At 43.8% G+C, this 20,872-nt stretch overlaps 1 protein-coding gene across 3 annotated transcripts in view; it reads right to left on the reverse strand.

The window, feature by feature from the left end:
- zfpm2a (zinc finger protein, FOG family member 2a) overlaps positions 1-20,872 on the reverse strand; it is a 1,033,040-nt gene that overhangs the window by 404,935 nt on the left and 607,233 nt on the right. For all 3 annotated transcript variants that reach the window (XM_041189567.1, XM_041189566.1, XM_041189568.1), the window contains one exon: positions 16,528-16,649. In XM_041189567.1, the coding sequence (XP_041045501.1) occupies positions 16,528-16,649 (122 nt within the window). The remainder of the gene's footprint in view (positions 1-16,527; positions 16,650-20,872) is intronic.

A 20,872-nucleotide genomic window follows, 5' to 3' on the forward strand; every position in this document is an offset into this window, starting at 1 on the left:
AGTGGCTGTATACCTGAGCAGGGGCCGCAAAATCTTGAGAGGTTAATACAAGTTAAAGCTGGCCTGCACTACTTAAAGCCAATGTACATTTCTTAAAGCGGAGGCGAATTGTGGCTGGAGCAGATGCTGGAAGTTGTAAAAATGATTCTGATGTGGAAAACACTTAACAACTTACAATATTGCAGAGAGCAGGCTCCAAAATTTTCTGACACTGCACTAGAGGTCTTAGTGTAGGTGGCAGAGGAGAATCGAGTTGTGATTCATTCAAGCAATCCAGGGTGTTGTTCAGACAAATCTTGTGAAACCAGTGGGATTATATAGCTCTGGAGGTCAATGCCAGATGTTTGGCCCAGGCACCTGAATGCAACTCTACAAAAACTTTACTGACCTGACAGAACTGGTCAAGGTCAATGAATTCATCTTCAAATGCTATATCCCAACTCGTAGCTAACATTAATAGCTTCATTTCACCCTCACACACATAGCACTATTGTAAGTCTCACACCCACATCTCACAGCTTGCACACACTGCCAGCTAAACTCCCTTTCTTTTGCAAAACAAGGTAGTGTGTAAGTCATGAAAGGCAGCAGCATCTAACTGGCATGACTGCAAGTCTTTATCCTGAAGAGCCAGAGAGTGCTCATCCGTGTTGAATTGGATATGACTAAGACTGTGGCCTGCAGCAGGGTTGAAACCATCAAGGATAACAGAACCCTCATACCTAACCCTCCTTCTCACATCTCACTTTCCCCTCCTCCACAATCTCTTTTGATTCACAAGGTAGTGTAAGCATGCACCTCTTGCTTTCCCCCCTCCTCCCTCCAGAAGCACTCCCCTTGTGTCTTTCTCCTTTCAGGTAAGAATTGAATCCTGGCCGGGCAGTGATAGAAGGGCAAGAGGACAATAATGAAGAAACACCACCACTCAGTCTTCCATTTATAGCCACCAGGTGGTCATCATTTAGCTGGTGGCAAGGGCTCTGCCCTCACGACGGCGAGGGTGTGCAGATGCAGACAACCATGAATTCTAACATGTGCTCTGCTGCATACTGCACGGCTCCTCCAGTGTGGTCCAGGCAATGGAAGTAATTTTTAAGCATTCCTAATGGTCTGTTCTAACATGTTCTGTGTAGTAGCATGTTTTCCATTACCCGCATGCTGCCCATGCTGCATGTGTGTTGCATACTGGACTCATGAATCATATTGTCTTAAGGTAGTCGTTGTCACCCACTAGTCACCCTCTGGTTTCTTGTGCGTCTCAAATGCCGAAGACACAGCAGACTGATACAGTCATGCTGCATAACTGTAGCCAGGATACTGGGAAGAGACCTGCATGATATGATACATATGATTGCACAGCAGTTGAACTTTGAGGGAGTGGAATCTTTTCCGGTTGCAGTACTTCTCTGTGTTCAAGGGTTGCCAGGTCACGTGGACCAATATTTCTTAGTATCCAGAAATTATAATTTGTCCCTTTACGATTGACACAAACTCTTAAAAGTCCTTTTCAAGCTTTTTTTAAAAACAATTACAGGTTCCCCAAAAATTTAAAAGTAATTACAAATTTTCTTTACTGTTACTGCTTCCTGGTAAAAGAAAACACAGAATAGCTGGACAGGTCAGCAAGCAGAGTTGTAGAGCTGGATTCCTGAACAGTTCTAACACACGTTTAGGACTGCTGCTGCTGTTGCTTTTACTTTCTATTGATTGAATGCCCAGAATTGGCTATAACATGCGAAGGTAAAAGCAGCTCTGATTCACGTTACTACAACCGATGAGAGTTGAGAAGCTTCCGGAAAGAAGCATGCCAATGTGTAGAAGATTGCATGGATTTACGCAGAAGCTGTTGCCTGTGGAGAATCGGCTAAGTCCTTGAAGGGGTTCTGGAAATTTCCTGAGCAAGACTGAGCTTAGAAATGGGGCTGTACAGGTAGAGTGGGCTGCCTACTGACTCCACAAGATAGTCTTTGTTGTACCTGCTATTCCACGTATAATTTATAGTTTGCACTGACCATGATTTACCTGTCAATTTTTGCTTCATTTATGTTGATTCCAATTTGTGTTAAAATAAAAGTTATAAAGTGAAACCTTGGTGCTAATTTCTTCATTTGTTTGTAGATTTGTTTTTCTTTTGGTTTATGAATCCCCATGTGGATCATAACACAACTGACACACCGTTTGTCGCTGAGGCTATTGTCACGGAACACCCAGGGTAGATATGGCTTCCTGCTGAGAGTCCTTCACCCCTCCCTCCTCCTCCCTCTTCTAAACACCTTCCCCTGTCCTTTGTCACCTCTGCTCATTCTTCTCATCGTCATGTGGTCCAAAACATTCCGCTACACCCATGTTTAAGAGTAAGCATTTCATGCAGAATCCATGATATCAGGATGAAATCATTCAGCACATGACACACCACTCCCCGTAGACTTCAACAACTTTAAACAGCTCTGAACATGAGCTAACACTTCAACATCCACAACATCAGCCAGAAATAACTAACCTGAAATTGTTGATGATCCCTCTAAAAAGCACTAATGGGGATCCTTGCTGCTGTTGAATGTGTTGATTTGAGTAAGGTTAAGAGGGTGCATTAGTTGGAGCATTGAGCTCCAAATTGGTCATGCCACTGTCAAGTCAGCATTGCATGCTGCTAGAGGCCACAATCTGCTTGCTCTACATACTTCTACAGATGTTAACTGTGTGATGCAGAAAGCACCAGAAATGTATGTGTGCACCACAGGTGCCATTTTAGAGGCAAAACATCACCAGCAGTGCCGAAAAATTGAATGCTAAGGAGCCAAATTTCACAGCCGTAAGTATTTAAAGTAAATAATTTAGTATAGGATTTTAAGCCAACACTTATGTATATTACATGAAAACATCAGCATGGAAAATACTGCAAGTACTCAGCAGGTCAGGGTAGCATCTGTGCAGAGAGAGAAGAATCAATGTTTCAGGTCAATGGCCTGAAGTTTGAGTTCTGACCTGAAATGTTAACCCTGTTTCTCTCCCCATAGATGTTGCCTACCTTACTGAGTGTTTTCTAGCACTTTTTGTTATTTCAGACTTGCAGTATCTGCAGTATTTTGTTGGTGGCCTAGTAGCTCAGCTGCCTTCAATGGTTAAGTTGAAATGCTTTGAGGTCAATTAGTGCTCTGCAACTGTAAAGTATGCCCTCACCTGGGAGAAAGAGAAGGAAGGTGTGAAGTGATGTTTTCTGGTGGGAAGATCTGGTGGGAAGATTGAGAGGCACAGTGCGCTAAATGGGGCAATTTTAAAGGGGCTAAAGGAACGAAGAGACCTTGGCAGTACAAATTGAGGAGGTGGTTAACAAAGAGTATGGGATCCTTGGATTTACTAATAGAAGGATGGATTACAAAGGTAAGGAAATTACGCTAAACCTTTATAAAAAACTGTTCAGGGCTCAGCTACGTTCAAGCTTGGCACCACACGTTAAGAAGAATGTCATAATAGCCTTAGAACGGGTGCAGAAGGGATATACTAGAATGGTAACAACTTGTATTTATATAGCATCATTGACACACAAAATGTCCCAAGGTGCCTCACAGAGGTATTATAAAACAAATATAAATATCTAGCACTGAGCCACATAAGGAGATATTAGGGCACATGACCAAAAGCTTGCTCAAAGGGGCAGGTTTTAAAGGGTGTCTTGAAGGATGAAAAACAAGGTAGAGAGGCAGAGATAGGGTAGGTAGGGTATTCCAGACCTTACAGCCGAGGCAGCTGGAAGACACAGCCACCAATGGTGGAACGAGTCAAAAGGCCGGCACTGGAGCAGCACACATATTTTGGAGGGTTGTGGGGCTGGAGGAGATTACTGAGATAGGGAAGGACCTGGCTATGTAGGGATATCAAAACAAGGATGAGAATTTTAAAATCGAGCTGTTGCTTAACTGGGAATCAATGTAGGGGTGTGAACATAGGGATGATGAGTGAATGAGATTTAGTGTGAATTAGGACAGGGACAGCAGAATTTTGAATGACCTCAAGTTTACGAGGGTATAATGTGGGAAGCTGACCAGTAGTACGTTAGGACAGTCAAATCTAGAAGTAGCAAAGGCATCATTCCTGATAGCTGAAATAAGGAACTTTGGCTTTGTGGAGAGACTGGTAAAGCAGTTCTCTTCAAAGTAGAGAACATTAAGGGGAGGTCTATTAGATTAAGGGGAGATTTTGATAGAGTAAATAAGAAGAAACTGTTTCCAGCAGCAGAAGAATCAGTAATCAGAGGACACATTTGAGGTGATTGGCAAAATAATCAAGCGACGTGAGGAGACAGATTTTTAGACAGTAAGTTGTTTTGATCTGGAATGCAATGCCGGAAAGAATGGTGAAAGCAGATTCAATTTTAACATTCAAAAGAGAAAAAAAATACAGGACTACAGGGAAAGAGCAGGGGAGTGGGATTAATTGGATAACTATACCAAAGAACTGATACAGGCACAAATGGCTGAATGCCTCCTCCTGTGTTGTATCATTCAATGATTCTCTGAATAGCTGTCAAGTCCCACCTCAAAACAAATACACTTTCTGTCAGGACATCATAGAGCAGTATCAGTGTATCCTAAATTGAGGTGTTTACTGCCAATGAAGTGTTGACTAGTGTCTCCTTCTTCTTAAGAAGTCCTTCAGGATCGGGGATGGCTTGCTTCCACTCCTGTTTGATGGATTCGGTTCTGAGATCACTGATAAGTCCAATGCGCAATCTGAAGACTCTGCCGCATGCTGAGCAGGGGTTGCTTGGAGGGTCAGGGAAGTGAGTTGTTTGGAAGTTTGTGCATGTTTTCTGATTCGACTTCACCTCTGCATGTTCCTGGCAGCGTTTCTGGATATGTATGGCACCTACCTGAATGAACATTCTCCATTTTAGTCAGTCACTGCCAAGATCTCCCATGAGTCAGCAAGGATGCTTGACCTCTTTCAGGGATGTTTTTGGAACACCCCTAAAGCGTTTCTGCTGTCCTCCTGGGAGTCTCCTGCTGCAATCAAATTCCAAGTAGAGCAGTTGCTTCGAGAGACTGGTGTCAGGCATATGGATGACATGTCCTGCCAGGTGAAGCTAGTTTTGAATGATTAACACCTCAATGCCAGTCATGTTATCTTGGGAGAGGATGCTGCTGTTGGACCACCTGACTTGTCACTGGATTTGGAGGATCTTGTGAAGGCACTGCTGGAGGTAATTCTCCAGTGCTTTGACTAGTATACAACAATACAGGCAATACACGGAAGTGAGGGTGTTAATGGATACACTCAGCCAGCATTCTGCCTGGAACATTTAATTTGACTAGTCAATGGCAGTCAGGCTATAGACACGCAAAGATGCACTGAAACTCTTTATATTCATAAACACTCTTGAGTTCACACAATGTATCATGCGAACAGCTCCAAGGTCAGGCACAGGACATCGCTAAGGTTTCTGAGTTCAGGTCATACACAGTAGTAACATTCTCAAATTCAGACAACATAGTGTTAACCATCCCAAATTCAGACAGCCTTGCATTTGACTCCTGGCCCCTTGATGTTCAGGATTCCCAGGAGTCCCAGAGTGACCACCACTCCCAATGGTGCTACTGGGACCAAGGAGCTGATGGCCATCTGATTGGCAGCTCTTGGAAGCAAATTTCCTCTCCAGTTAAGGGTAGAAGACCTGCTGCAGGCCAATTAATGCTTCTCACAGCATTAACTGGCTGCAGGGCAGCCATCTAGAGTGGGACTGGCCTCTCCTCCAACTTATTAGCCATGGAGCCAACGATTTAGCCAACAATTCAGCCAACACACACTAGAGCTTGGATAAAAAACAGTATTGACTATCCTGACTTCATATAATACATAGTGTTAACAACTGCAAGTTCAGGTAACATAACATCAGACAATACACATTGTTAATGCTCTCAAATTCAGTCAATCCACAATCCTAACAGCCAAAGGTCAGACAACACATAGGGCAGAATCATCCCAGATTCGCACTAAGTGCGGTAGCGGCCAGGTAAGACGATGGTTTTCCTGCCAGCCGCAATGGCGGCTTTTCACGTTATATCATTCCAAACCCAAGCCGTATTAATTATGCATTCCTGGGATACATGCTGTTTTGATAGTGGGCAGGCTCCAATACGCCTACCACACCATCACCTCATTACTTCATCACTCCAGGCATCACACTGAAAGTATAGCCACGCTCAGTGCTTCCCTCCCAGGGCTGCAGCAAAGAAGACATAGCCCTGAAAGGCAAGAAAACTGCAGTCCTCAAGCCATGGAGGCCCATTCTGATGTCCTCTACCCTCACTCTGGCCGCAGGAGGGGCAGAAACTTACCACTCTGGCTTGGTAGGCAAAGACAGTGGTGATCAGTGCCAATGCTGCTCAAGAGGGGTTTGCCATCCAATGTAGATCGAGGATGGATGATCTCATCCATGCAGCCAGGGTATGGCAACCATCTCATCACCTCTAAACTCAAACAGTCAAGCCGATTATACATTTACTGGCATCTCACTTACTGCCAGCTCAAGAGACATCACCACCAATCCTCAGGCACATACCCTCACATCTCCATCTGGCATCATCTCCTCTGGAGACTGCCTCCTCAGCCTTCACCATCTTTACGCCACTTGCACAGATCAACATGTGCCCCCGCACACACCCTGGGATACCCTCCTTCCCCAGTACAGCTCTCATCCTGCAGCCTCTTCCCTTGCCTGAGGCCACTTCTCCTCCTTCTCCATGCAAGACTTAGCCCAGCAGCCGTTGAAAAGCCACCCACATATGGCAGGTAGAGGCCTGCCCGTGAACCTAAAAGTGAAGTGGTGCTGTCTGTGAAGCCTGGTGCTAATGACTGCGAATGTTGACCGAAGCAAAGTAGGCAAAGAAATCTTGAAGTCCCGAGCGAAGGGCAGCCAACCAAGTGCACACTTTTATATGCTGTTGTGAATCACATCAGCATGTTTTCCCGCCGATGTGAGTCCGGTAGGCTGGCCTTATAATGATATGCTGATGTATTACAATGAGGTTCCTGACGTCCGATGGTGGGGAACACAGCCCACCATTGACGGGTTGAGCGGACAATCGGGAACTGGTTTGACAATGTCATGGAACCAATTTTTGGCCTCCTCACCATATTGTCCGCTCACGCCACTGAAAACATCCAACACCAGCAGGCACGGAAAATCCCAGCCATAGTATTAACTGTTCAGACTTCTGACAATACACAGTGTTAAAAGTGAGTTCAAACAACACGCAATTGTAACAGCTCAGGGTAGTACTGAAATCCTGAACTTAGACAAGTAGCGTTAATGCTCCTAAGTTTGGACAACACACAATATTAACATTCCAGAGTTCAAACACATAGGAACAGGAGAGAAACGGAGTCAACATTTTGAGTCCATACTCGAAACGTTAACTCGGTTTCTCTTTCCACAGATACTGTCTGACCTGCTGAGCTTTTCCAGCATTTTTGTTTTTATTTCAGATTTCCAGCATCTGCAATATTTTCCTTTTAATGTAGAAACAGGAACAGGACATTTAGCCCTCCAAGCCTGCTCCTCTATTCAGTGTGGTCATGGCTGATCTGTGCCAAAACTCCACTTTGCTCCCATAATACCTTTGGTTACCAAAAATCCAACAAGCTCAGATCTAAAATTAACTGATCCAGAAGTAAGTTTCAAACTTTTACCAATCTTTACATGTAGAAGTATTTCCTAATTTCACTCTTGAAGGATCTGTCTCTAATTTTTAGACTATGATCCCTGGTCCCACGCTCCTCAACCTGGAGAAATATTTTATCTCTATATACCCTTTGAAGTTGAAACCTTCAATCAAATTACTCATTAACCGTCCAAGCTTAGTTTGTGTAATCTTTCCTCATAATTTAAACTTTGAGTCCAGATATCATTCTGATATACTGACACTGCATACTCTCCATGGCCTTCCTTCCTAAGGTGTGGCATCCAGGAATGCTCCAGCACTCCAGGGATGGTCTAATCAGGGCTTTATATTACTTCTACCTTGTTATATTGCTCTAGATATAATGGTCAGCATTCCATTAGCCTTGCTGATTATTTTCCACAGATGTTCATGACATTTTAGTGATCTATGTACCTATGCTCTTTAGACCGCTATTGTTTCTAGAGTTTTACCATTTAGAAAGTATCCAGTTCCATCATTTTTAGATCCAAAATAGATGATCTCACATTTGCCAACATTGAAATCGATTTGCTATAGTTTTGCACATTTCGTTTGTTCATCATCACCATCGCCTTAGCGTGGCCATTGGTATCGTCTTACTTCTTTGGCTTTGTTCAAGCAGCTCTCAGTCAATATCTAATGTTATCCACGCATCTAATTTTTCTTATTCCTTTCTTCTGTTTTTACCCTTAATTTTTCCTTCATTTGTTGCCAGGACAAGGCTGCCAGGTCTTTGTTTCCAATGTTCGGACTCGGCTATCTTTCTCCCTCTATCTGTACTTAGTAACCCTTCTGGTTCCTGATCTAACTCACCCATTTGTTTTTCTTCCATCCAGCTGAGTCTGAGCATCCTCCACCATACCCATAGCTGTTATCCTCCTCTCATTGGAGTCCAACCCTCATATCTGTAGAATGCAATACTCCACACTAGTGACTACACTGGATGTTTTTTCAGCTTCATGTTGATGCTTTTGGACTTCCAGGCACTCCTTAAGTCACTGGTCACACCTCTTGCTATAGCTAATCTAACCTAGGTTTCATTCTTGGATGTAACTTTGGTGTTTATCATTGAGTCATGGCACTTGAATTTGTCCACTACCTCTATCTTGGTGCTTCCAAATCCAAAAGACTGAATACATCTATTGACTAGGCCTGTCATAGTCTCTCACTCTTCCTTTGTTCTGGCTATGAGTGTAGTGTCATCTGCAAAACTGAGATTCCATTTGTTACGACCTCCTGTGATGCAGCCCCGTCTTTCCGGTAACTCTTCCTGCACCATCCTCATTATCTTTTCTCCCACAGCATTAAACAGCATGGGTGACAGAAGACAACCTTGCCTGACTCCCTTCTCAAACTAGAATTGGTTTGTATACCTATTTACTTAATCTATTAATATCTCTCCGAAAATTTATGCTCCCATTTACATTGTGTAAAATATCACCTATCTTTGTGTCATCAGCAAATTTGGATATGTGGTTTTCTATTCCATTATCCATGCTTTTAATAAATAAGATTAATTGTTGATGGGGAGGCCTTGTGGCACAGTGGTAATGTCCCTACCTCTCGGCCAGGTTCAAGTCCCACTTCAGGACTTAAAAGCCATGGAAGGTGCATTCATAATGTTGCCAAGCCAGTAAATCCTTCCAGTACACATTGGTTAGGCCATACTTGGAATATTGCGTGCAATTCTGGACACCACATTACCAGAAGGATATGGAGAGAGTGCAGAGGAGGTTTACCAGGATGCTGCCTGGTCTGGAGGTTATTAGCTATGAGGAGAGGTTGGAGAAACTTGGATTGTTCTCACTAGACCGACGGAGATTGAGGGGCGACTTGATAGAAGTTTACAAAATTATCAGTGGCATGGACAGAGTAGATAGCCAGAAGCTTTTTCCCAGGGTGGAAGAGTCAATTACTAGGGGACATAGACTTAAGGTGAGAGGAGAAAACTATAGAAGAGATGTGCGGGGCAAGATTTTTATGCAGAGGGTAGTGAGTGTCTGGAATTCGCTGCCAGAGGAGGTGGTGGAAGCAGGTACGATAGTGGTGTTTAAGAGGCAGCTTGACAAATACATGAAGAGGATGGGAATAGAGGGATATGGACCCCGAAGTGCAAAATGTTTTAGTTGGCGGGCAATATGATCGGCGCAGGCTTGGAGGGCCGAAGGGCCTGTTCCTGTGCTGTACTTTTCTTTGTTCTTTGTTCTTACACCTGATGGCAGGCAGTAAGAGCGGGAGAGTTTCCTGGTCAGCCATACTGCAGAAGGCAAAGGCAAACTACCGCAGTACTTCGTCCAGCATAATCATGGACCAATCCAATGGACGTCTATGGTTGCCAATACCCTCTTAGGACATGGTACCTGAAGAGGGAGGAAGAATTGTTGAGGTCCCAGTACAGATCCTTGCAGGGCACCACTTTTCACATCCTGCCAATTACAGTACCTGCCCATTATTCTCTGTCTCCTGTTGCTTAGTCAATTTCTTAATCAGGACAATGATTTGTCTTCATTTCCAGGAGCTTTGATTATGAGGGACTTTATCAAATGCTTTCTGGAAGTCCACATAAATAACACCTATAGATATCCCCCGTTGACTACTTCAGTTACCTATTCAAAAAATACTAACAGATTTGTCAAGGATGACCTATCCTTTACAAATCCACAGTATGAACAGTCCAAAGTTTAGACAACCCACAGTGCTAACATCCCAGAATTCAGGCAATGTAAAGCACTCACAGTTCTTAATTCAGACAGCACAGTGCTCAGACAGATGCTGACAACAGCTCTAAATTCAAATGACACACCTTGCTAGCAGTAGTTAATTTAAAACCACAGTGCTAGTAGTCATGGGTTCAGGCAACACACAGTGCCAGGATGTTAACAGTCCATAATTCTGGCAGCACAGTGCTAACATGCCATGGCCAGATAACACATATTTGGCTCCTTAGCAGCTGTTTTTTGCAGTGTCATTTGCCATAAAAATGACATTGGTAACATGTGCACATACTTCTGGTGTAACACTTTGGACAAACCAATTTGATGACAGTACTGCTATTTTGGAGAATAACGTTCCAGTTTATATGCCTTTTCTTAACCACACACAGTTGAATGCATGTTCAGTAGCAGGGAAGTGCCCCCGTGACCGCTATTTAAAGGGATCATCAACTATTTTCAGATTAGTTGCTGACTGATGCTGCAATTGTTTGGTGGTTTCCAGAGTTGTTTTAAGATTGCTGAAGTCTACAAAGAGTAATGTGAAGGACTCTGTCCTGACTTCAAGGATTCTGCACAAGCCACTTGCTCCCAGACATGGATGCAGTAGTTTGCATTCCTCTTGGACTACAGTATGACAGGGAGAAAGGGCAGAGGTGACACTGAGCAGGTCAAGTTGCTGGAAGAGGGAGGAAGAGGAGCGGGGAAGGGCTATCAACAAGAAGCCAATGGAGCAATTCTCACATTTCAACCTCAGCATACAGCAGTCTGCCAGATATTTCCGCATCACTAAGGATTTCTTTACTAAAATCTTCCCCTTGCTGCAACCATAAGTACAGCCTCACTGGAGAGAAAGGATAACTGCTAGTGACTGTGAAGGTGACTGTGGCCATGAATTTTATATGTTTGGCTGAAGCAGGCAATATTTGCCAAGTTTGCCATCCACTGTGGCCCTGTTTTTCAAGAGAGCCTAATACATTCATTCACTCTTTCCAGAAACAAGCAGTGCAGGGTGCCACTGACTGTTGGGCATGCTTGTGAACTCTGAGATGTATTATAACTGAAAGGGATTCCAGTATCTCAACATTCGGTTGATGTGTAACCATAAGCAGCATAACATGGAGGTCAATGCCTATATCCAGCAGTCATGATGCCTTCATTCTGCAGTAGTCCACAGTGCCATCTGCATTTGAACCATCACAACAAACCAGAGGGTTGCTACTAGGTTAGAAGGGTTATATTTTGATGACATGATTCATGACTCCAATGTGCAAACCACATGCGTGTGAGTACCAGGCATATAATGAAAGCCATGCTATCACATGAAACTTGGTGGAGCAGACCACTGGGATGATTAAACAACGCTTCTGTGACAGAGGAGCCATGTAGTACTTGACAGAGCACATGTCAAGATTTGTGACAGCTTGTTGCAGGTTGCACAACCCTGCCAACATAACCCTTGGCACCAGCTATATAGTGACTGGCTGAGGAGGAAGAGGGGAAGTGAGGTTGGGGATGTGGGGGGAGAGGAAGAGGAGGAAGGGGGGTGACAATCAACACAGCCACTGTTTGGTCAGAATATCTGTGAGTGACTCATCTAGTTGTGAAACACAATCCCAATTCCCCAGTCTCTATTAATTTCCCTCTGTTATTGGGCATCCCAGCACTGACTTGGACACAATGCTGAAATAAAAGACATGACAAAATAAGCATTCCAAACTAAATTTAGAAATCAAACCCTGTCATATTGCATACAACTGCCAATTAATCATACTTACACATTTCCTTAGTGTCTTTGCCTGTTCTAGTTCTCTGATGCAATGCTATCCCAGCAGTGCAGCATGGCTAGTAAAAGGCTGCTGACTTTCAATACAGATGGCCTTGGAGGATGATCTCAGTCAGCTGTGAGCCTAGAAGACTCTGTATTGAATTGCATCATCTTGACATGAGTGGCAGAAGTCTAAGCTGATTGGCTTACAGGCCTGGCAGAGTGCTGGAAGGATGAAGGTCTTCATCTGAGAGAGGACAGCAGGTCTGAGTGCCACAGAGCCACTACAACTTCCCCAAGGCAGCATCTTAGCAATCCCAGCTCTTTAGGAGGACAGAATGATGGATATTGATGATACTCATCAAGCCCCTTTGAACTCTGGTATCTACAACGGTGATGGTAGCAGTTTGAATTTGCTTGGCAACAATCTGAACTTGCATGAGAGCAGTCAGATACTGGGTAGCTTCTGTTTGACAGGGAGATGGTGGCATAGTGGTAATATCACTGGACTAGTAATCCAGAGACCCAGGCTAATTCTCTGGGGACATGGGCTCAAAATCCACCATGGCGGCTAAGTGAATTTAAATTCAATTAATAAAAAAATCTGAAATACAAAGCCAGTCTCAGTAATGGTGTCCATGAAACTCTCAATTGTTGTAAAAACTCATTTGGTTCACTTATGCCTTTAGGGAAGGAAATCTATCATACTTGCCTGATCTGGCCTACATGTGATTCCAGACCCACAGCAATGTGGCTGGCTCTTAACTGCCCTCTGAAATGACCTAGTAAGGCCAGTTCCATGGCAAATAGGGGTGGACAACAAATGCTGGCCTTACCAGTGATGCACACATCCCATGAAAGAATAAAGAATGGAAACAGAGATATTAGTCATCCAATGCTGCATCTGGTTGGGTCTGCACCAATGGAGTTGGTCACTCCTTCCAAACTCTCTGCACAACCAAGGTGCTGCCAGCCTGCTCCTTGGCATTAACCACATGATTTCTGACAGGCCTGCTTGTGCTGCGACCATTCTATAGGTTGCCCACATTGAAGTCCTATCTGAATCCTCTGCAGCAGAATGTGTGTGTGACTTCATCCTCTGGCAAACTGGCACCTATGCTGTCCTAGCCCTAGCTGCAGGTCACTCATGCCTGGTACCTGTTATCTCAACATGTGCAAATTCTGCCTCCAAGCCATTCTCTGAAGTATGTGCAGTGTCAATGTCTGAACTGGTGGATGCAATTGTGAGAGCAAGTGTTTCTTCTTCATCACCATTGTATTTCTGCCCTTCTATCTCTTGCTCTTCCACCACTTCCCAGCTACTACCCATCCTTGAGTAGCTGAAAGGCGAAAAGCACAAGGGTGGGTTTGTTAAGGGGAAGTGGAAGAAAGCAAAAGGTGCATGTTTACACCATCTGGGGGAACCGGGATTTGAGAAGATGGATTAGGTAGGGATACCATCATCTTTGATGGTTTGAGTCCCACTGTAGGCCACAGCCTCAGTCATAGCTACTTGAATTATGGTAATCATAATCTCATTCATTGGGGTAAAGACTTGCAGCCATGCCTGTCTCCTGCTGGTTAGCTCCTGCTACCTCTGCTTATGCGCCATCTTGTCCTGCGAGAGAAGGGCAAGTGTGTCACTGAATGTGTTTAGGTGATTTGGCTAGCAAGCAATGAGATGTGGTGTGAGACTTGCAGCGGTGCTAAATGTGTGAGGGTGAGGCATGGCTTATGATTGATGGATGATGTTGATAGGCATGTGATTGGAGTGTTATGTACTGAGCAGTGTGTGGGGATATTGCAACTGTCAATTAATTCACTGACCCTGACCACCCATTTGAGGTCATTGAACTTTTGTGGCAACATATCCAGGTCCTCAGGGCTGGACTTTTGGCATCGACTGTCATGGTTATCTGGCCCCACTAACTTTGCAAAGTTTATCTGGCAGGCCTCCTGTTGCCCAGTGGCAAGGTGACATCTCATCTCGTCTCCAACTCCTCCACCAAGTCCTCCAGAGCAGCTTTAGAATATCTTGGAACCTATTCCCTGCCATGTTGTGCCATTATTGAGTGCCCCCATGTAAAATCACTGATCCAGCCACAATGCACCTCCCCTTTAAGGGCTAGTTTTTAACGGGCTATTTTTAAATCAAGCTAGTTTCTTATGATTATGGATCTCCCCATTCAGACATTCAGCCACTCAACAGTGCACTTAGCACTGACTACACATTACAATCATTTAAATATCAAGTGGTAGGCACTTGCTTAGCAATAACCTGTTCATTGACACTCAGTTTGGGTTCCGCCAGGGCCATTCAGCTCCTGAACTCGTTACGGCCTTGATTCAATCATGGACAAAAGAGCTGAACTCTAGAGGTGAGGTGAGAGTGACTGCCCTTGACATCAAGGCAGCATTTGACCGAGTGTGGCATCAAGGTGCCCTAGCAAAACTGGGGTCAATGGGAATTGGGGGAAAACTCTCCACTGGTTGGAGTCTTACCTGGCACAAAGCAAGATGGTTGTGGTTGTTGGAGGTCAATCATCTCTGTTCAAGGACATCGCTGCAGGGATTCTGCAGCGTAGTGTCCTAGGCCCAACCATCTTCAGCTGCTTCATCAATCAGCTTCCTTCCATCATAAGGTCAGAAGCGGGGATGTTCGCTGATGATTGCACAATGTTCAGCACCATTTGCAACTCCTCAGGTACTAAAGCAGTTCATGTTCAAATACAGCATGACCAGGACAATATCCAGGCTTGGGCTGACAAGTGGCAAGTAACATTTGCGCCACACAAGTGTCAGGCAATGACCATCACCAACAAGAGAGAATCTAACCATCAACTCTTGACATTCAATGGCATGACCAAATGCTAAATCCGCCGCTATCAATATCCTGGGGATTACCATTGACCAGAAACTGAACTGGGCTAGCCATATAAATACAAGAGAAGTCAGCAACTAGGAATCCTGCAGCAAGTAACTCACCTCCTGACTCCCCAAAGCCTGCCCGCCATCTACAAGGCAGAAGTCAGGAGTGTGATGGAATACTCCCCAATTGCTTGGATAAGTCCAGCTCTAGCAACAGTCAAGAAGCTTGACAACATCCAGAACAAAGCAGCACCCATTGGCACCCATCTACAAACATTCACTCCCTCTACCACCAATGCACAGTGGCAGCAGTGTGTACCATATACAAGATGCACTGTAGGAACTCACCAAGTCTCCTTACACAGCGCCTTCCAAACCCACAACCACTACCATCTAGAAGGACAAGGGCAGCAGGCACTTGAGAACACTTCCACCTGGAAGATCTCCTCCAAGCCACTCACCATCCTGAATTGGAACTATATCGCCATTCCTTCACTGTCGCTGGATCAAAATTCTGGAACTCCCTCCATAACTGTGGGTGTACCTACGCCACATGGACTGAAAAATTTCAAAAAGGGAGCTCACCACGACCTTCTCAAAGGCAGTTAGGGATAGGCAATAAATGCTGACCTAGGCAGCCATGCCCACATCCCATGAATGAATAAAAAAAAGCAGGCAGCATGAAGTATGCATGTTAGTTGCACTGGAAGCTATGGGCACGGGATAAGCCCACATCATAACCCCTGTGGCTGTTTCCGGGCCCAATTTTGAGGTCAATGAATTCACCACAATTAAAATTTTCATCAGATTTATTAAACGATCATGAGGCTCTAAGGATAATAGTGCCCCTACCACCATGCTAAATTCAACATACAAAGAGAATGAAGCTGAAACCTTGCTAGTCTGTGCTAATTAATACATTTCACAGAGCAGTTGCTTTGAAGAAATATGGAGTGGGACAGAGCCATTCAATTTCCTTTTAATCAACAAATTAAAAGTATTCTTAACAGTCAACCTCCACGTTGTGCAAGGAATTGTTTGAATAAGAAATTTGTCATCTTAAAATTTGTCAGTTTACAATCATTCCATATAAACAGTTCCAGCTAATAACCAGCAAGAACTGTATTTGAACATGGATCTCAAGAAAGCAATAGATAAAAGGGATTTTATAAATCCTGACCTCGTCCTCTTGCATGAAAATAACTAGATTAGCCACTACATAGTTCGCTCAGTTGGTTGGATGGCTGGTTTTTAATGCAGAGTCACACTAACAGTATGGGTTCAATTCCTGTACCGGCTGAGGTTATACGTGGAGGCCCTGTCTTCTCAACTTTGCCACTTGCCTGAGGTGTAGTGACCTTCAGGTTAAACTCACCACTGGTTGTATTTCTCTCAGATGAGACAGCAGCCTATGGTCCTCTGGGACTACAGTGACATTCATTCATTTCATTTCATTCACACAACTGAAAAGGTAACATACCAAAGAGTTGCTGTCGGTTATTCCTATACTGCCATCAAAAGGCCCCCAGGTTGTACCACCGGGTATTTGTTGTCGGCTGCGAATTCTTCGCTCTCCATTTTTCTGAAAAATCTCAAGCTCACCTGGAGTGAAAAAGAATGGATTAATACAGCAGGACATAAGGTAACCAGTATTATAACTCCAGTCCCTCCACAGATGCTGCCTAACCTGCTGAATACTTCCAATATTTTATGTTTTCAACTTCAGTCTTGCTGAGTATGTTTTCCATTCTCCATTGTTAGACTTGGGGTAACTCTTCTCCTGATCTCAAGTGAAAAAATAGTCAATGAGACCTTCTAGAATTTGTTTTTAATCAAACTGGGGGTCAGAAAGGAAGTGCACACATTTCTGTTCCCCACATGAATTGACCTTCGGTATTTTTTTCTCACAGGATTACAGGTAGGAGGGAATAGTAGGAGAAAAAAATTCTCCTCTTCTCCCACTGGTCCTCTTGCTAATTATCTGGAATTTGTGTCCTCTTGTGACTCACCCACCTGCATGGAAACAGTTTCTCCTAATTTGTTCTATAAAACTCCTTCATAATTTTGAACACATCTGACAAACCTTCCCTTTCTCTGCTCTGAGGGGAACAACAGCTTTTCTTGTCGTTCCATGTAACTGATTCTCGGTACCATTTTAGTAAATCTTGTCTACACCCTTGCCAATGTCTGGATATTCTTTTTAGATTGTGGTGCCCACAACTGAACTCAACACACCAGCTGATGCTTAACCATTGACTTATAAAGATTTAGCATAACTTTCTTGCTTCTGTACTTCATGCTACTTTTTATAGAGCCAAGGATTCCATATGACTTTTTATCCATTTATCCTGCCACCCTCAAATATTTGTATATGTTAAAGTTCAAATCTTGCTTTTCCTGTACTCACTTTAAAATAGTATCCTTTAGTTTATATTGCCTCTTCTTATTCTTCCACCCAAAATATAGCATACTAAGTTTCTGTCTGTTTGAATTAATGATGAAAATCTGAGCAGGTTCCTTTACTGACTGGTGCTTTTTTTTCACCAGGTTTTCCTGGACTGACTACACCAACATTCTACCGTATAGTGTTATCATGGCCACACCACACTGGTTCATTCCAATACGCATCATTACTGTAGTGCTTTTCTAATAGTCACTCTTGTAGCACTCTGTTTAAAGTATTAGCACATCTAAAGTGAAATGAGGTCAATCATTCTCATCCCACATTCCGATAGCACAAAACAGCTTGCAATATGGCACAAACTATAACTGGGCAGTTCTATTTGGAAAAACCAAAAGAATCAACTGTGGCGGGGGGGTGTTCGGTTGGGGGTGGGGTAATGGAATTCTTATGAGACAGGGAGAGGCAAAGAAAGAGAGAGGCTCCATGGAGATTGGGATTGTAATATTACTTGCTGGGCCAGCATAATGAGTGCTCCTGACTGCATTTTATATATGTAATTATACACCTGATCTTGAAGTGATTGCCATTGAAAAAAATGTGCCAATCCCATGTACAATCAGTAGGGATGAGTGCCAGGAAAGCAGATGCCTTGGATGGATAAATACACATCCCTTTCCTACCAATCAGCAGGGAAACAGATGCCTACAATAACAGAACCCAGCACAAAATCCTAAGTATAGGGCAGATAACAACATATTCACATGCACTTACATATACACACATATGCACACATCTGTACGCATTCACACACACACATGCCTGCAAGCATTCGCACACGTTTGCATGTATGCACGATACACCTAGACACAAAAACACGCACACATATTCACATGTACAAACACCCATGCAAGCCCACACATGGATATACATGAAGGTAGGATTTATATATACTCACAACCTTTTGATTGTGCTTTATAATTGCCAAATTATACTCTTTTGTGGTTTTTACAAAAGCACGATTCTAAAATAGTAAAATTGGCCTATGTTACAGTTAGTCAATATCATTTTGGCAGTATACTGCTTCTATGCACCATTGCAGGAAGAAATTATAGTAATTGTGGATTTAAGGAATGTAGTGACTGTAGCCTTAAGACCTATTGTGTTGTATAGTGTCACTTGACAGTGTGAATGAATCAGCTCTAAGCACAGGGAACCTTAGAGTCGGAGTTCTAGTTGTGAAGTTTGATGGAAGCATGTAGCTGCTGCTGCAGCCTGCAAATAAAGTTTGATGTTTCGAATGAGACACCTGTCTGAAAAATCAAGTCCATAACAAACTGGGGGCGAGGATAAATCAGGGCTGGCATTGTCCCTCATCCAGCAACTGTGAGAATCTTGTTTAAACAGAAGAAAAGGAAGATATACTCACCAGATAAGCCACATTTTGACAGGATTGACCCCTTTGAACCATCTACAGAGGGTTGGTGTCAATATGTAGAATGTCTCGGGCAAACAAAATAACAGGGGAGGAAAAGAGGAGAGCAATTGTCCTAAGCATTTGCGGGAGTAAAACCTATAATTTAGTCTAAAGTTTGATGACACCGAATGCCCCCAATTCAAAGGCCTTTGGCGAACTGGTTGACCTCGTTAAGGGACACTTTCAACTCTAACCCTCAGTCACCATGCAAAAGGTTCAGGTTTAGTTTGAGGCTTAGAGGCCTGGGGGAGACTATTTCTTCATATGTGGCGAGATTGAAACAACTGAATGAACACCGTGATTTCAGTAGACTCTAAGCAATATGCTCAGGGATTGTTTAGTCTGTGGTGTGCAAGATGATGCCATTCAACGATGATTATTAGCTGAAGTAAACCTTAATTTTAACAAAAGCATTGGAAATAATGCTTGCAATGGAAAGCACAGAACAGGACACACAGGCTATACAAGGTGCACAAAATGGCACTGTTTTCCAATTGGGGTGGGAACGGACAGCCAGGTGTGGCACAAAAAGCTATGAATCTGCCGCGAAAAGCTGAACACTGCCGTGAAAAGCCAGACTCTGCCGTGAAAAGCCAGACTCTGCCGTGAAAAGCCGGACTCTGCCATGAAGCAGGAAACAGTCCCCGCTACCTGAAAATTTAAAATAAAAACAGGAAACAGCTCAGCAGCAAATCTGAAATGAGTTGTTAACGATATGGAAGCAATCATACATCTGAAACTAATGATAAAAGCAAAAAACTGCGGATGCTGGAAATCCAAAACAAAAACAGAAACAGAAACAGAAATACATGGAAAAACTCAACAGGTCTGGCAGCATTGGCAGAGGAGAGCACAGTTGACATTTCGAGTCCTCATGACCCTTCAACAGAACTAAGTAAAAATAAGAAAGGGGTGAAATATAAGCTGGTTTAAGGGGGGGGGATTGTTGAGACAAGCAGCCTGTAATAGGTGGAAATAACCAAAAGATGTCACTAACAAAAGAACAAAAAGGTGTTGAAGGTAGTGACATTATCAAAATTAATGTGCTAATTAAGAGTAGAAGGCAGGACACACAAGGGACAGATAACTCTAGTGGGGGTGGGGGAACACTAAAAGGTAGAGATAAACAATGGCTGGTAATACATTTAAAAATAATGGAAATAAGTGTGGGAAAAGAAAAATCTATATAAATTATTGGAAAAAACAAAAAGGAGGGGGAAGAAACAGAAAGGGGTTGGGGATGGAGGAGAGAGTTCAAGATCTAAAATTGTTGAACTCAATATTCAGTCTGGAAGGCTGTAAAGTGCCTAGTCAGAAGATGAGGTGCTGTTCCTCCAGTTTGCGTTGAGCTTCACTGGAACAATGCAGCAAGCCAAGGACAGACATGTGGGCAAGAGAGCAGGGTGGAGTGTTGAAATGGTAAGCGACAGGAAGGTCTGGGTAATGCTTGCAGACAGACTAAAGGTGTTCTGCAAAGCGGTCACCCAGTCTGCATTTGGTCTCTCCAATGTAGAGGAAACCGCATTGGGAGCACCAAATGCAGTAGACTAAGTTGAGGGAAGTGCAAGTGAAAAGCTGCTTCACTTGAAAGGAGTGTTTGGGCCCTTAGACGGTGAGGAGAGGGGAAGTGAAGGGGCAAGTGTTGCATCTTCTGCGGTCGCATGGGAAGGTGCCGTGGAGGGCGTTGAGGAGTAGGGGGTGATGGAGGAGTGGACCAGGGTGTCACAGAGGGAACGATCCCTACGGAATGCCACCGGGGGGGTGAAGGGAAGATGTATTTGGTGGTGGCATCATGCTGCAGTTGGTGGAAATGGCGGAGGATGATCCTTTGAGTGCGGAAGCTGGTGGGGTGATAAGTGATGACAAGGGGGTCCCTATCCTGTTTCTGGGAGGAAGGAGAAGGCATGAGGACGGATGCGCGAGGGATGGGCCGGACACAGTTGAGGG

The sequence above is a fragment of the Carcharodon carcharias genome, chromosome 6, assembly GCF_017639515.1.
Source record: "Carcharodon carcharias isolate sCarCar2 chromosome 6, sCarCar2.pri, whole genome shotgun sequence".
NCBI classification, from domain to species: Eukaryota; Metazoa; Chordata; class Chondrichthyes; order Lamniformes; family Lamnidae; genus Carcharodon; species Carcharodon carcharias.